General features: G+C 31.4%; 1 protein-coding gene across 1 annotated transcript; it reads right to left on the bottom strand.

Moving 5' to 3' along the window:
- Nucleotides 1-2,723: 2,723 nt before the first annotated feature.
- On the bottom strand, nt 2,724-4,364 carry LOC149221286 (uncharacterized). Its single transcript, XM_089387350.1, has one exon. The coding sequence runs from the start codon at nt 4,362-4,364 to the stop codon at nt 2,724-2,726; it is 1,641 nt and encodes a 546-aa protein (XP_089243476.1).
- Nucleotides 4,365-18,384: the final 14,020 nt, after the last annotated feature.

The raw sequence follows: 18,384 nt of genomic DNA, 5'->3' as shown, positions 1-18,384 counted from the left end.
TTCTTACATAAAAATTAGAGATATGTTATAGAATAATACATCATACTTCTTGCTAAACTTCCTTACAAAGCTATTAGCAACACAATATGTAGATTTAGGATGAGGAAAATGAGCCAAGTTGCCATTTCCAGAAGATTACATAAAGACAAGACAATGAAACGAGACTCCATAAGATAGACATAGTAGGAAAGAGCCATGGGAGACTATGAATGCAATACCTTTGACAACCCACACAAATCTCCTTTGCTTACCTCCATGTGAGGTAGAGTTACTTCTTAAGCTTGCCATGCTAGAACAATTAAGATCAACCACTAGATGGAAACCTAGAAACATCAACGACATTCCCACATAGCTCTAGCTAGTAGTGGCAAAAATTACCCGAGCAGGTGGCATAACTACAACCCTAGTAGGGGAGTATTGCCAAATTTTAACTAAAAAACAAATAATTAAAGTAAATTATTATTATATATTTACCACATTTATTTATTACCATTTAAAAGTGATTTTGCGATATGAAAATATTCAAATTTGACCTGTAAATAATAATATTTTTTGAAATTTTAATTATATATATATATATGTTTATTTTAAAATTTATATATATTTTATTTAAATTTTAATAAATTAAAAGAAAAACCTTAATCATATTTAGATATAAGTTTAATTGAATTGGAATAAATATATTTAATTTATTTCATTTATTGATAATGATTTGTGAAGAAAAATAGTATTATCTCAAAAATAAAAAAACGAATTTACTTTAAATTTGAAATACATTTATAATTTACATACATCTATAAACATTTTTCCGGTTGGCAATGAACTTTACTAGGATTTTCTAATTCTTACAAGGCACTAACCCTCTCATCAAATTGGTAACCAATTTATGAAAAATAAATATAATAAAATAAATTTAAAATTGGCCGTGGAAATAAAGTCTCACCAACCGAAAGTCTTGGATTCAAATCTTGTGCTATTCCCCTATAAAAATGAGAAATTGAACATGATAAAGATGTAATTATAATATTTGTACATATTATTTAAAAAATTAAAAATTAATTTAAATAAAATAAAAATATTTTTTTTGGCTTTTGGGAATAAAATATTTTTAATCTGATAAAGTTGGTAACTAGTTTATGGAAAATAGATATAATAAAATTTTTAATAATTATAATATTTTTACAAATTATTTAAAAAATTAAAAAATAATTTAAATAAAATAAAAATAAGAGGGGGGTGGGTGGGGCTTTTGCTGTAAAACATTTTTGATCCGGTATTTCAGATACATTAAATATATAAAAAATTTAAAATAAATTTGTTTATAATTTAGTTTTTGGAGGCTTTTGTGAGTAAAACATTTTGATCCTGTATTTTCGAATAGATTATATAAAAAATTAAATAAATAAAAAAATTTAAAACATTTTTTTTTATATTTTTAAAAATTAAAAATATATAAAAATATAATTTTTTCCATAATAATATTTAAATGTTAAAATTAAGTTAAAAATCTTACATAAATATATAATTAAAAGAAAATATTTCTATAAATATGTACCAATGTAAACAAAAAATTATATTAATAAAATATCATAAATAAATCTATAATTAAAATAATAATATAATTTTAGATCTAAGACTTTTGTGATTTATAATATAGATATCAGTGTTCCCAATTAGATCTAAGACCAAATTCTAACGATGTGATTAATCCTAAAGACTGATATCTATAAAATAATAGAAGTATTTAGCAGTTTAACTATTTATTTGTAACAAAATATTAGTATGAAATGATAGTTGTTTAAAGGGTAATCTATTTCATAGACTAAATTCCTTTTTTCACTAGATGTTTTCTAGTTAATTTTAGTTAAAATCAGATAGAAAGCCTTAAAAAGTTGAGTTTAAATGGTTTAATCTAGATAATTAGAGTGCTCCATAGGTTTTTTTGGAGTGCTGAATCCATTTATGCATTCAAAAAATTATTTTAAGCAACAAAAAATCTTGAAATTGTATTGCCAGATTTAGACTAAGCAGTTATTTAAAATATGTTTATACACATATAAAAACCTAAAACCACATACTGTCAGGGTCCCAAAAAATTCTAATTCTTCTACTACACAAATAAAAAATAAAAGATCTAACTGTCAAACTAGTTAGCCTACTTGTTCTAATTCAACTTCACAAAGAGCTTATTCATTTCAATTCCAATTTTCAATTGTTCCTGCGTAGCTATCCTTCTGGTTCTTCTGCTACTAAAACAAAAATTAAAAGATCCAACTGTTAGACTAATTAGCCTACTTGTCCTGATACAACTTCACAAAGTAGTCATTCATTTCAATTCCAATTTTCAATCCTTCATACATAAAAAGAAAGAACCTGTGTAGGCTAATTCTTCGGCTATGAAAACAAAACATAAAAGATCCAACTGTTTGGACTAGTTAGCCTACTTGTTTTGATACAACTTCACACAGTTCTCATTCATTTCAATTCTAATTCATACATAGAAAGCAATAACCTGTGTAGCAATAATCATAAACCTGATAAATCAGTAATAACCTGCGGTACTTGTGTAGACAACGTACTTTCGGATATAAACCAGATAACTTTGTAACACATAGTTATCTACTAATCTCTGTCCATGTAAGGAGTAGCTAAAACTGCGTTTTGATTCTGGATGGACTTCAGAAGCATTTTTACTCGAAAATAATACTTTTCATATGGGATTTCTAATCCAATGTTTCGATCGGTTTCCCTGTACTTCCAGTGGATGATGCCGGCGTTGGTTCTTCCAGTGTTTCCATATGTTTCTTACTTCCCGCAGATAATGATAATGAAGGGTTTCTGCATTCTTTTTGGTATATGGCAACGAGAACAGCTGCATCAAGGGCAGCATAATGTAGCTGACTATCGCTCAAGGGACGCAGCCCCCAGTCACTGAACTGCATACTTTTGCTCAAATAGCCTCCCAATATGGTCTTTGCAAGGCCTGAAAGCCCTCCTTCAACTGATGCAAAAGCCTCTTGCAGGTCTAATGTAGGTCCTTCACAGTACTGAAAGCATTCCAGCTCTCCATAGGATCCGAAAAGCTGCTTCAGGTCAAGTTCCAATGAATACCCCAGCTTCAAAATACTGGAAGAATGAAACACAGCTTTAAGGCACATATCCAGTGCACTTGGTTGTGTGTTAAACAAATTGATCATGTCAAATATCAGCACTTTTTTGGCTGTAGCAATCTGTAATAGGGAAACTTCACCCTTAGCCCACTCAGTATCTATCCCAATAACATCAACTTCATCCTGAGAAAAATGCCTTAAAGCCTCGCCCAGTGTTGATTCTGTATTAATCACTATAACATCATTTTCTGAAAACCCTATGTCTTGTAATTTCAGAGAACCAGTCTCCTCCTTCAATGAGCGCCGTTCAAGTAACTGATCTAATTCTGCACCGCCTATATCCAGCGCCAATTTTTGCAGGCGTTGGAAAAGCCTTCTCTGAACGTTGCCATTTTTATCATCATTCTTTTTCACAGTACCCGCAGAGTATGCCTCATGCCACCGTCCCCTCTCGGCGAACTTCGTCATCTTTCTATCTTTGAACTCATAAATAACATCCGGAAATTCTGATGACAGCTTATTCTTGTATACCATGTTCACTGCAACTTTCAACAAATTCCGCCTGCGACAACACATTACAAAGCAAGAAATCATATCACTCTCAGTGAGGTTGAAAGTAGTCCATGCTTCTGCTACTTGAATCTGGCCAGCGGCAACAATAGGCTCAAGAAAGTCCTTGCAAGCAAACCCTACTCGCTTTATAATAGCGGTAGCAGTGCAGAAATGACGAGATTTTATCTGTTTTAGAATGAATGTTTTCAACTCTTTTAACCGCTCAGAATCGAATCTCACTGCCACTTGCTGCAATTCTTCACTTAACTCTTCAACTCTAAATTCAAAAATATCGACTAGAATACCCAACAAGACGTTGTTTACAGGGAATGCTCCTGAAAGTATTAGGTCACTGAACAAATTTGCCGCCAATCTCCTTCCGCCATTATCATGAGAAAATTTTGGGTTCAATTCAGCCAAACCCATGAGAGCTATCGTGAATATGTGCCTTGGCTGTTGACCAAAGGGTGCAATAATGTAAACCAAATCACATAAACATGCTATAATATAAGTAGGTGATACATCCCTGAGAAGTTCCATTATCGCTCTTCGAACTTCCCGGTAGTCAGCCTTCCCCTTTACGTGCACCTGATATATGAAGCAATATGTGAAGTATTGCTTTAGATAACAAGCAAAACATAGAGTCCTTACCTGGGACAGATCTGAAAAAGGGTGCACCATTATAGAATTCTCTCCCGTCATTTTTCGCTTCCTCTTTTATCTCAGTACAATGAGAATATTACTTCAATAACTTCAATTCAATGCGATTGAACATGAAACATTGAATTTGCCTCTCACTCGAGCCAGCCAGTGAATATTATATTTTTTTTTGGTTCTCTTTGTTTTTTTTCCCGTTTAATTATTAAAAAAGGTTTTGACCTGGGTACCTAGTCAAAAGTAGCTGTTGGTCTCCTTACCCGGTTGAGGCTCTGCTCTGTCTATTTAACTTGCTAAGCTGGATCTGTTTCTTCAACTTGTTCTGACGATGAACCACACTGGTTGGCGTCGACAAATAATGTCTCATGTGATCTTCGCCAAAAAATCACATAAACTTAAACTCTACTAGTTAGTATTATATTTATAATTGTACTAACTCTATCCCTTTGAATTCAAATGGATAAATTTTTTTTTTTTTAATATTAATATGTTGAACATTCATATTGTGGACAAATTATTTTAAATTAAATTGAGATATTTATTTTTTCTGTCTTTTAGGTGGTCTTATCTTTGTAACTAGAGTGGGCTCGGAGTATAATTTGTTCTTGGTCAATTTTTTTATTTTTAAATATTAATAAGATAACCGTTTATTCTAGAGTGGGCTCGGAGTATGATTTGTTATGTGTGAATTTTTTTATTTTTTAAATATTAATAAGATGAATGTTTATTTTATGTGGACCAATTGTTCTTAATGAGATTGATATATTTATCTTTTTGGGTATTCTATGTGATTTTATTTTTTCTTCTCTAGCGGCTCAGGAGTACGGTTTGTTTTTATTTATTTTAAATATTTTTTTTTTTTAACAATTTAAGAGTTATGTCAACAATTTATTGAAATAACTATGGACATTTTTTAAATAAGTTGAATTTTTCACTTACTAGGAAAAAAATAATTTAAATTTGAATTCGCCCACTTATTCACTCACCTTGTCTTAGTCAATGGTTATTATACAATTTGGTTGAACAAGGATAATAATAATAATAATAATAATAATAAACAACTATTTGGAAGGTCATGGTCAAGTTGGTGTATGGTAAACTCTTTGATTGTGAGACAATCTCTATGACATCCCCTTGTTTGTGGCACAAAAGACCAACCTCCGTATACATACATAGAAGTTTTATAAAGTCGTACATACTCTAACCCTCTTTATATTTTAACTTATTTGAAAATGTGACATCTTAATAGGAAACATATATTCTTAACCATTAAACATATTATTAACAAGATGAAGTTTTTCACAATTGTTTGTTATCTAGAAGATTTTTGGAATAACTCTCTAATGGATTTATAATGGGAGTTGTCTATAATGCGACTTTTTGGAGATTCCGGTGACGGAATCCCCTAGAAAAAATTGAGGTTAAATCTTGATTTGTATTATTTAAAATGGTTTTTTAACTGCATATTTGGATTCAGCACCCTAAAAAACCCCTGGGACGCTTTGATTGTGCAGAAACTAGCTATCAAACTTGCGATTCCAATAAATTGCTGCCAGATTTTGACCAGGAAAAGCTTCCAAAAAGTCGCATTATAGACAACTGCTTTATAATCCATCAAATGGACACTTCACCCATCATTAGCGTGGGTGAACTACCATAAATCTGGAAAACAATTGTTTGAATTTGTCGACTTCTGAATTTATTTTGGCACTAATGAATGGTTATTATACCATTTAGGTGGATAAATAAGATAATAATAATATATAATAATATTAATAAATTATTATTAAAGTCATGAAAATTTTAATTTATGACAACATCTTGTTTTATCGACAAGGCACCCTCCTCCCTATGACACCCCCTTATTTGAGTGTGTGACATCTTAAGAGGAAACACATACTCTTAACCATTAAATTTATTAATAAGAGAGTAAATATTTTCACAAATTTTCATCTTGTGGAAATTTTTTGAAATATCTTATGTAATGGATTTAGGATCCATTAGAAAGTTGAGACTCCACCCATCATTAGGGTGGGTGCATTGTCCACCCAAAAGATCTTCTGGATTATAAATCAATTACAAGGTTATTTTGGAATTTCATGACATCATTAAACATATGATTTTTCCTTACAAACTTTACACTTATGAAATGAATAGAAAACATGAACAACAATACTTGTACAATGTTTTTATAAAATAGCATAGATCTATATTAGCTCTTGTTCTATTAAATGTTGATAGATTTGGAGTTAAGATGGATTTATGTTGGTTTTCAAGAACACACTAAAAAAATGTTTTAACTATAATATTTTTTTTGTTCTTTTTTCACTTATTTTATATAATATATACATAGATGACTTTCAAATATTTTCTTTGTGTTTCACATTCTCACATTAAAATGTTGATACATATGTGGGCTACCTCACTCTCTCTATATATGTATCTATCTTTTTCTCTCTATATAAATATGTGTGTTTTACTAATATTTTTTATAATGTTACATGTGAACTCTATATTAAGTATTAAAAGAATTACAAAATTGTGCATTTTGAATTAGAAAGAAACTATTCATAGAATAAAATCTCTCCCCATATATAAGACTCATATTAAATTTTTGTTTGTTTGTTTGTTATTTATATTTTTTAAATATTGTATTTGAATTCATTACTAATAATAGAAAAATTAAGACAAAATAGAAGAAATGTGATTGATCCCTAAAACATTTTATTCATACATTCAGTAGATGGAGGGTCAAAGAAAACCAAATGGATCTAGAAGTTATTGCGAACTCACTGTTCTCTTCTGACTCTCTGATGGTTGTATTAGGCCCTTTAGTTATCCCTCACAATGAAAAATAAAAATATAAGAAATTTTTAATTTAAATTAATAAAATATTTTTTGAGATGTTCACTCTCTAGTAGGGGGGAGATGTTCTAATGTTTAACTTTAGGACACTCTCTAGTAGGGGGAGATGTTCACTCTCTAGTAGGGGGGTGATGTTCTAATGTTTAACATTAGCGGGGGGTATGTTCTAACATTTAACATTAGGGGGGTGGATGTTCTAACGTTTAACATTTTGACTCAGTCCAAATAAAAAAGTAAAAGTAAAAGTAAAAGAATAAAATAAAGAACTTAAAATTCTCCCTCATATTGAAAAGTAAATTAATTTTCTAACCCCATCTTAATTCATGTAAAATTAAGGTGAAAATTAAGTATTGCTCACATTTCTTTTCAGTGCTACTTTTTAGTTTGTTAATGTAAGTATTATTTTATTATTTCTAAATGTAAATTAAAAGACAACATCTCCCTCATGAGGTGCACTATAGCCCAATATAGGGAAATGTGTAAGTGTGAGGAATAATGTAAGAAAGTGCTATTTTTTAATTCGTTAATGTAAGTATTATTTTATTATTTCTAAATGTAAAGTAAAAGACAACATCTCCCTCATGAGGGGCACTATAACCCAAGGGAGATGTGTAAGTGTGAGCAGTAATGTGTAGGTATGAGGAATAACGTAAGAAAGATAGAATGGCAAGTTTTGTTAAATGTAGAATCAATATGTTTAATTAATATTTATTAAATGTTATATCTATCCACATTTTTATCTAAAGAATTCCTTAAATTATGGTGGAAATTAAATCATGGTAAATATGTTCTGATCTATTTTGAAGGATTGTATTTTTGGATTAAAAAATCACTACATGAATATCTAAAAATACACATAAATATTGGAACCATATCAATAAATTATGGCATAAAATAAGTGATATAGTTATCCACATGTAATTATATTATGTAAAATACTACAATATTATAAGTTACATTTATCGGTGCTATAATAATAATGGTTAGTGAACAAATCCATTCTTATAAAAGAAAATTATAATATCATGGGCCAAAACCATGGGCCATCTAGGCTTTTGATTATTATGTTATAGATCTAAGCTTTTCATTATTTGATTACAATACCATGGGCTATCTAGGCTTTTGATTATTATGTTATGGATCTAAGATTTTAATTATTCTGTTACAATACCATGGGCGAATACCATACCATGGCTCAATACCATGGCTTATCAATACCACGTACCCAAAAACCATAACGTATTTCACAATCAAAATATTTTATAAATATTTTATTTTTGTATAATTTACTCACATTTTTTGATTAAATATAAAAGAAAAAAAAAGTGATAATTACTTTTGAGATATATATAAACCCTCCATCCATCATTCCTCACGACTACTGAAAATATATTCTCATAGAGATTAAATCCAGGTTCTATAAAACTAACTAGCAATTGCGTCATATTTTACAAAAGAAACAACATAAGGTAGTAGCATATGGGAGAACATAGATGAAGAGAGATGTTATATGTTATGCAATGTAGATTTTGTCTAGTTTAAAACTGTTTCCTTGGGCCATTTCCCACTTCTTGTGCCTTCCCACTCGAGGTTGCTTATGCTTATAATGCTTGTAACAAAGCACTTCAAGAAAACCTTTTGAAAGTAATCATTTTCAAGCATGCATAATTGCATAAGAGTTGTGCATAGTCATACTTTCTCATTAATATATATCGTAGACATTTTTTCTTACCATCACGAAAACCACATGTTTTTTGTGCATAGTTATAGTGCATCCATTCTCTTCTTTAGCTTGCAAATTTTGCTTTTGTTTAGCTACTTAGGTTAGTAAAGGTGTTTACTATATTTCTAGCCTAAAAATCCTGCAAGCACAGTGAAGGAACAACTTTCTTCTTTTACACCACCTTTGGAATAGCTTTGGCTGCAAAAGGATGAGGGGATCAAACAGTTTTTGGATGTTCAATTACAAATTCAGAGGATTTGTTGAGAAATTTATGGAGAATTGCAACTCAATGAAGTTATAACTCCAAAACTTGATGATCAAGACTTATCATTGAAAATGTTTGATGAATTTTCTATACAGTTTCAAGAACTTCAAAGAGAAAAGGTGATATTTCTCAATAGCTTTGGTACATATGCATTTTAATTTGTTTTAAAACTAATATTATTATCTGTTATATATTCGCTTATGGTCTGGACTTGGAATTTAATTTTGAAATCACATTTTGGCCTTTTTTTCATTGATTTAGTTAAAGTTGGAAGGGGTTATAATCATTTCTAAGTTAAATGGGAGAAATGACAAATCCTTTTCATTTGATTGATACATACATCATATGGGCTTTAATTATACACTAGATTGTTTCTTCGTACTTCACACTTTAATTAATAATTGCAATCCTTCGCACTGTGATCAGGTCCACAAGGTTCTTGATTATGTTAATATTGTATGTGATGTTTGTCTTGTATTGGGGATGGATTTTTTTAATGTATTTACTAATGCAAACGAGTTGTCAATTTGACAAACACATGTTTCCATTATCAAATCCTGAAGCACCATATTAAAGACTATATCATTAACCAAGTTGTCAATCTGACCAACACATGTTTCCATTGTCAAAGCCTCAAGCACCGTATTAAAGACTACATCCTTAACCGAGCTACCAATTTGAACAACTCATTTCTCCATTGTAAAAGCCTGAAGCACAATATTAAAGACTGCATCATTATGGTTAGGTTGCAGACTATAATCCTTGAATCTCAAGTTCTTTAGTAGGCCCCTCTAGCATTAAATGCTAGCCAAGATGAATGGAAAAATGTGTGTTAAAAGGGCTCCAAAGCTAGCAAGAAGCCTCAAACCCAAGCGACCCTTCAATCCATTACCTCTATGTTAGGGAATAAAATGATCTCTTTGTCTACCATCATTGCACTTGAATGTGAAAATTATATCTGTTAGAGTGCTCAAACCACAATGACACTAAAAGACATGCTCCATATCTGCCCAACCTTCTAAATCAACACACAGACAAAACAAGGAAGGTAAAATGCCTTCAAAGAAACCTAAGATGATACACAAAGTTTTTCCATTGATTATTGCACTGCTATCCAATTCATTTGGGGAATTTAATGAGGAACATCATCATACAGATATTAGAATGAAACCAAGGTGGGAGCAAGGTCTTTATATGTGTGTGTGTGTGTGTGCACATTTGCATACATCCTATCCCACAAGGAAGGGAACGAAGGCATATAACGAAGCAATTTCACCAAAGGAAAGCTCTGACAATACTCGAAGGGATGACCTAAGTGAATGAAATTTCACAAAAAGAGCATTTGTGGAGACTTGTATTGATGATTTAATGAAGGAAAATTAAGCACCAAAGCCTATATGTTAAGAGTCGACCTAACATTTTTACAAGTATCTATCTGAAGACTAGAAGTTATTATTAAAAAAATTTACCACAAAAATCCCCTGCCAAGACTAACCAAGTTACAAGGCCTCGATCTTTTCCTCACATTGTATTTATGAATTTAACAAAGAGGTATTTATGGTGTGATTACATTTGGATTCCTTTTCTTGAATAAATAGTTTCACGGCAAAACGATCTCATTATTCACTCGAAATGAAATAATAAATGGTGATATCACGTTCACCTCTAAGCCTCATTATTTTCGGGATTACATCGAAAGCTATGTCCCTAATGTTCTCAGTATGATTTATGGGCTTTTATAAAGTCATCCACTGAATTAGTTTAGTGCAATCAAGAACTAATGGGCCAAGGCGATTTTATCAAGCGCAGACATCGATCTTTTCCTTTCACACAGTCCTAGTGAATCTTAGCATAGGCTACATGGATAGGCTACATTCCAGGTGAATACCATGGGATGTGTAGGGTTAATAATGGTGCATGGTAGTCCATGGTACTTTTGGCCATAGGATATAACCATGAGTGTTCTCAAATATTTGTTTCATACCTCTCGTTTACAAATATGGTATTTGGCCCATAGGATTCACATTGAGCCTTCACTGGACGACGATACGTCTAGCACGATACCTCCACTTTACGTTTACACCCTTACTGACTAATGCTCTCATTAATTTACCATACCTCGGGATTCACTTAAATAAAACCTATTCTTGAAATGGGCAAATGGATTCACTTAAATCTATTCTTGAAAATGGGCTAATGTTCCTAATTTCAAGTATTATTTAAGGTGGGCTATTTGAGGTGATTTGTAATGTAGATACATTCACACTTAATTTGAACATTTAAAATTATCCTTAGTGCAATGTATTTAAAATCAAAATCATGAGGACTAATATGGATCCGAAGTAACATTTGTCAAACAGAAACTCCACTCCATGATTTACTTGCTTTTTTCTATATCCCTTGCAAAATCTATGCTAATGCAACCTATATAAATAACAGTAAGATGGTAAAAGCAATATTGTGAAATATTATCCCTATACTTTCAATAACAGAAAGGATAAAAATCATATGATAAATTAGGTATTAATAATAGTGGTAGTGAATATAAGGAAAGTTATTGCATCTTCCATAAGCATCATTTATATTCCCAACATTTTCTACAATCTCTAATGCCTCTGAAGTGACAAAGTGGATTTCTCTAAGTGGATTTCTCTAAGAAGAACCACTTTTGATGTAATTCCCTCAAGACTAGGTCACACCCTTAGAAAACAAAAGAAGGAGAAGCCGAGAGAGAGTTTCCTTAATAGCCATAAAAGTGATCGCATTAAAACTGGAATATCCAAAATAACACAAGGTCATCTCAAGCATTCCAAGGGATATCACTATTGCTATACAGTTTTGACGATGTAATATATCATTCCTGAAGAACACGTGTTGGAGAAAATAGATAAGTCCAAGAATACGGTACACTAAAGCCAACCCCATAGAATTTAAATAAATGTGCTAACGTGCCTGGAAAATAGCCTGTTGGATTCTTCCACATAATGTTTCCGGTGATAATAGTACCCTTCAGTTCTGGATCACATAAAATAAGAAAAATTTTGTACGTGCCACACTTTGTGATATAGATGGTGTCTAGCTCTATATTTTCTTAAAAATTATTCCCCTGGAATACAAGGAATGCAGCAAGGCCAGTTTGGCTCATCAACATATCGGTGTACAATGATCTCCCCTTTTTTACAACCTTCTAACTTGGCAAGATTTGCAGTACAACATAGTGTAGTGGCTCCACCATCTGAATTTCGACTAATCTTATCCCTCTCCTTCGTCTCGAAAATGATTGTTTCAATAAGTCCAATGCTAAGCTCCATTTCATCAATGCTCAGAAGTGGATTCTTGAGTCCTGTATAAAGGTTGAATTAAACGAGTCAAATTGAATTATCAAAATCATTGAACCACCCTTTTACATTTCTATTGCAAGAAGCCTACATATAATTCTATTACATAAATATCCAAAGTAATCAAATATGTGCAAAAAATCTCATTTCTCATAGAAATTTGTGGAACCGTGTAACTTGAGGAATATTGAGGAATATTGGTAGCAAATGGACATTAAACCCGACCAAACACAAAACGACATTCGCAATATTCAAATAGAAAGAAGCTCCAAACTCGGCAAGAAGAAATTAGAAACTTTCATAAGCTTGAGATTCCCAAAATCGTATAGATTGAAATTCCTCCTATACATTGCAATGTATCTCCACTTAAAGCATGGGAAGAGTTGGACATGTCATTATAGGAAATTTAGTTTTGACAAGTGATGATAAATTTCCTTACAGAATCTGTAGCAATAACAATGAGTTCATGTCAAAGAACATATTTTTTGAATAGGGTCTAAGAGAATCTCTTGTGTGTGGGGTGAAGCATGTGCAAGGCGATAAGTGTTAATCACATATGTTAATAAATTTCTCAATGTGGATAACTTGTCATCCTTATAACTTGTAGCTAATTAAATTATATCAAATTTTCCCTTGCACCAAAGCAAAAATATGCTTATGATAGAATACTTGCTTTCCCCTAATTAAACTAGTTGATTTTTCTATGATCTTAAGGGAGGAGAAAAATGGTTCCCAAATCCTTTTTGATTCCCCCAAACCACACAGGGTGCAAGGGGAAAAGCATACTTAGAACTAGGAATTGTCCACTTAAAGTCCCAAACTAATATGAAAAATGAACTAAGAAGTATCAAAGGCCATCCATTTGGAAAACCAACCTGCACCTTAACTAACATGAAACATGTAAGGAGTGGGAGAAGATTATTGTGGATACCACCTAACTAATAAAATAAAGAAAATAGTTATAAAATATAAAATGAAAACCAACATAGGAAAGTCCAAGAATTTGAATTGATCCATCATTTGGTAAAGTATGGCCCAAATAATTTATGTGATTATTATTTTAACATTTATATAGTTTTTCAATGATATATTTGAGTCTAGATATAAATAAGTTTGATGTATTTTGTAGGCCAACAAAGGATATTGACAATATACGGAGTGGTTCCTTAGCATGTTTGTAGGATGGAGATCTTCTCGAGGTTGGCTTTTGCTAGAGTAAATTAAATACAATATATGAAACACATTTTTGGTTTGGTTTTTGTTGGATGACTGAGTAAAATCCAATTTTATAGTAAGTTGTTGCAAACTACTTAAATAAACAAGAATGGTTAGAGAAGATTGTAATAAACAAACAAAAGTTAATTCTAAATTCAAGGAGACCATAGCACACATAAAGTAATAAAAAGATAACCTGCAAACGAAAATGAACAAAAGAAAGAGATTGAAAATACAAAATCGTTTATTTCCAGTGAATTGAGACAAAGTTGTCTATGAAAGGTACATTAAGGAGGATGCCAAGCACAATGAGCCTTCAACAATCCTCCAGTGGAAGGTCCATTTTTCTTCCTTTGCATAGTAATTCCATTACAAAAATATCGAAAGTAATCAATATGCGTAAAAATTCTCATTTCTCATAGAAATTTGTGGAACCCTGTAAGTTGAGGAATCTTGGCAGCAAATGGACATTAAAACTGAGCAGGCACAAAACCACGTGCTCAAAATTCAAATAGAAAGAAGATCCATACTAGGAAAAATACATTGTTGAATTCGTCTAGTTAATGTTTCCATTGATAACAGTACCTTTCAGTTGGGGATCACATAACATAAAAAAATGTTCTACATGACATAATTTGTGATATAGATGGTGTCTAATTGTGTCTTTTCTTCCAAATTATTCCCATGGAATACAAGGAATGCAGCAAGGCCATTTTTTCTCATTAACAGATATGTGTTCAATGATCTCTTGTTTCTTACAACCTTCTAACTTGGCAAGCTCTCGATTACAACATAGTGGAGTGGATCCACCATTTAGATTTCCACTAATCTTATCCATCTCCTTTGTCTCGAAAATAACTACTTCAATAAGTCCAATGCTAAGTTCCATTTCATCAATGCTTAGAAGAAGATTCTTGAGTCCTACATAAAGATTGAATTAAACCTCCCAGATAGAATTATGAAAATCCTTAAACCACCCTTTTACATTTCTATTGCAATAAGCCTACATATGATTCCATTACATAAATATCCAAAGAAATCAATACGCGCAAAAAATCTCATTTCTCACAGAAATTTTTGGAACACTGTGACTTTAGGAATATTGGCAACGAATGGACATTAGACCTAACGAGACACAAAACCACATGCTCAAAATTCAAATAGAGATAAGCTCCAAACTAGGGAAGAAGGAAGTATAAACTTTCATAAGATTGAGATTCCCAAAATCATAGATATTCAAATTCCTCCTATACATTATAATATATCTCCACTTAAAGCATGGGTAGTGTTGTGTGGTCCACTATAGGAAACTTATTTTTGACAAGTGATGAGAAACTTCCTTATGCAATTTGTAGCAATAACAATGAGTCAAAGTCGAAGAGCATATATTTTGAATAGGATCTAATAGAAGCTCTTGTGTGTGGGGTGAAGCATGTGAAAGGTGATAAATTTTAATCACATATGTTAATAAATTGTTCAATGTGGAAAACTTTTGATCCTTAAAATATGCAACTAATTAAATTATATGGAATGTTCCCTTTCACCAAAGTGAAAACATGCTTATGACAGAGTACTTGCTTTCCCCTAATTAGACTAATTGATTTTTCTATGATCCTAAGGGAGGAGAAAAATGGTTCCCAACTCCTTTTTGATTCCCACAAATCACACAAGGTGCAAGGGGAAGCGCATACTCAAAACTAAGAATTTTGCACTTAAAGTCCCAAACTAATATGAAAAATGAACTAAGAAGTAGCAAAAAGATGAACTAAGAAGTAGCAAAGGCCATCCATGTGGCAAAGCAAACTACACCTTAACTAACATGAAACATGTAAGGAGTGGGAGAAGATTATTATGGATACCATCTAACTCATAAAATAAAGAAATTGGTTATAAACTATAAAATGAAAACCCACATAGGAAAGTCCAATCATTTGCATTGATCCATCATTCGGTAAATTATGGCCCAAATAACTTATGTGACTATTCTTCTAATAACTATATAATTTTTCTATGATATATTTCGGTCTAAATATAAATTCGTTTGATATATTTTGTAGGCTAGAAAAGGATATTGACAAAATATGGAGTGCTTCTTGGTGAATTTTTTTCCTCTTTATATATTAATAAGATGACCTTTTATTTTACCTAGATCAATTGTTCTCAACGAAATTGATATATTTATTTTTTTAGGTATTCTATGTGGTCTCATCTTTGTTCCTCTAGTGCTTTAGGAGTAGGGTTTGCTTTTATTTATTTCAAATATTTATTTTTTCTAACAATTTAAGGATTATGTCAACAACTTATTTAAATAAATATGGACATTTCTTTAAATAAGTTGAATTTGTTCATGTACGAGGAAAAAAATATTTTAAAGTTGAATTCACCCACTTATTAACTTACCTTGTCATAGTGGATGGTTATTATACCATTTAGGTGGACAAGGAATATAATAATAATAATAAACAATTGTTTGGAAGGTCATGGCCAAGTTGGTGTATGGCAAAGTGCTTGATTATGAGACAATCCCTATGACACCCCCTTGTTTGTGGCACAAAAGACCAACCTTGGCATACATACATAGAAGTGTTGTAAAGTCGTACATACTCTAACCCTCTTTAGATTTGAACTTATTTGAAAATGTCACATCTTAATAGGAAACATATATTCTTAACCATTAAACATATTATTAACAAGATGAAGTTTTTCACAATTGCTTGTTATCTAGAAGATTTTTGGAATAACTCTGTAATGGATTTATAATCCATCCAATGGACACTTCACCCATCATTAGTGTGGGTGAACTACCATAAATATGGAAAACAATTGGTTATAAGAGGTTGAATTTGTACACTTATGAATTTACTTGGCACTAGTGAATGGTTATTATACCATTTAGGTGGATAAATAAGACAATAATAATAATATAGTAATATTATTATTAATAAAAAAATTAAAGTCATGGAAAATTTAATTTATGAAAACCTCTTTTTTTCAGACAAGGTACCCTCCTCCCTATGACACCCCTTATTTGAGTGTGTGACATCTTAAGAGGAAACACATACTCTTAACCATTAAATTTATTAATACGAGAGTGACTATTTTAACAAATTTTGATCTTGTGGAAAATTTTCAAAATAACTTATGTAATGGATTTATAATTTATAAGAAAGTTGAGACTCCACCTATCATTAGGGTGGGTGCATTGTCCAACCAAAAGATCTTATGTATTATAAATCAATTACAAGGTTATTTTGGAAATTTTTCACATCATTAAACATATGATTTTTCCTTATAAACTTTACACTTATGAAATGAATAGAAAATATGAACAAAGATACTTGTAGAATATTTTTATAAACTAGCATAGATCTATATTAACTCTTTTTCTACTAAATTTTGAGAGATTTTGGAGTTAAGATGGATCTATGTTGGTTTTCAACAACACATTAAAAAAATGTTTTAACTATGTTTTAATGTTTTATTTATGTTTCACATTCTCACATTAAAATGTTGATACATGTGTGGGCTCCCTCACTCTCTCTATATATGTATCTATCATTTTCTCTATATATAAATATGTCTATGTTTTACTAATATTTTTTAAAATGTTACATGTCAACTCTATATTAAGTATTAAAAGAATTACAAAATCATGCATTTTGAATTAGAAAGAATCTATTCGTAGAGTAAAATCTCTCCCTATATATAAAACTCATATAAAACTTATTTATTTATATTTTTTAAATATTGTATTTTTTTGTATACAGTGGAATTGACAACAAAAACTCATATAAAACTTATTTATTTATATTTTTTAAATATTGTATTTTTTTTTATACAATGGAATTGACAACAGGGGTAGCCTCACGACTCGTGTTCTGACTGCTACCTCACGGGTTCGATTCTGACCGCTACCTCTATAACCACTGGGAGTTGCACCCACCCCTCTCCACAGCACTGGGTTAGTCCGGGGGAATTGAACTCGTGACCTTCAGTATGGAGCCCACCTTTCTAATGGACGACTTGTGTTCTGACTGCTACCTCACGGGTTCGATTCTGATCGCTACCTCTATAACCATTGGGAGCTGCACCCGCCCCTCTCCACAACACCGGGTTAGTCCGGGGGAATTGAACTCGTGACCTTCAGTATGGAGCCCACCTTTCTAATGAACTTCACGGCAGTGTGATTACCAACTCGCCTACCCCCGTGGGGCTAAAAATATTGTATTTGAATTCCATATTAATAATAGAAAAAATTGCACATTTCCCTCAAAATGAAAAATAAAAATAAAAGAATTTTTTAATTTAAATTAATAAAATATTTTTTGTTCTTAATATTTTTAAATTTTTTTGTCAAGAGACAATCTTTAATGGCGGGGAGATGTTCTAACGTTTAACATTGGGCGGGATGGGGGGGGAGATGTTTTAACATTTAATATTAGGGTGAGGGATGTCCTAACGTTTAACATTTTGACTCAGTCAAAATAAAAAAGTAAAAGTAAAATTAAAAGAATAAAATAAAAACATAAAATTTTCCCTCATATTAAAAACTAAACTAATTTTCTAACCCCACTTTAATTAGTTTATGTAAAATTAAGGTGGAAATTGAGTATAGGTGACATTTCTTTTCACTGTTATTTTTTAATTTGTTAATGTAAG

This window comes from Pinus tabuliformis, chromosome Q (genome assembly GCF_031772625.1).
Source record: "Pinus tabuliformis cultivar Carrire ecotype Pingquan chromosome Q, CPIR1, whole genome shotgun sequence".
In the NCBI taxonomy this organism is placed as follows: Eukaryota; Viridiplantae; Streptophyta; class Pinopsida; order Pinales; family Pinaceae; genus Pinus; species Pinus tabuliformis.
This window is presented reverse-complemented; position numbering and strand designations above follow the sequence as displayed.

What these genes read in the sequence shown, in the direction of transcription:
- LOC149221286 (XM_089387350.1), bottom strand. Translation starts at nt 4,364, where the DNA reads ATGACGGGAGAGAATTCTATAATGGTGCACCCTTTTTCAGATCTGTCC.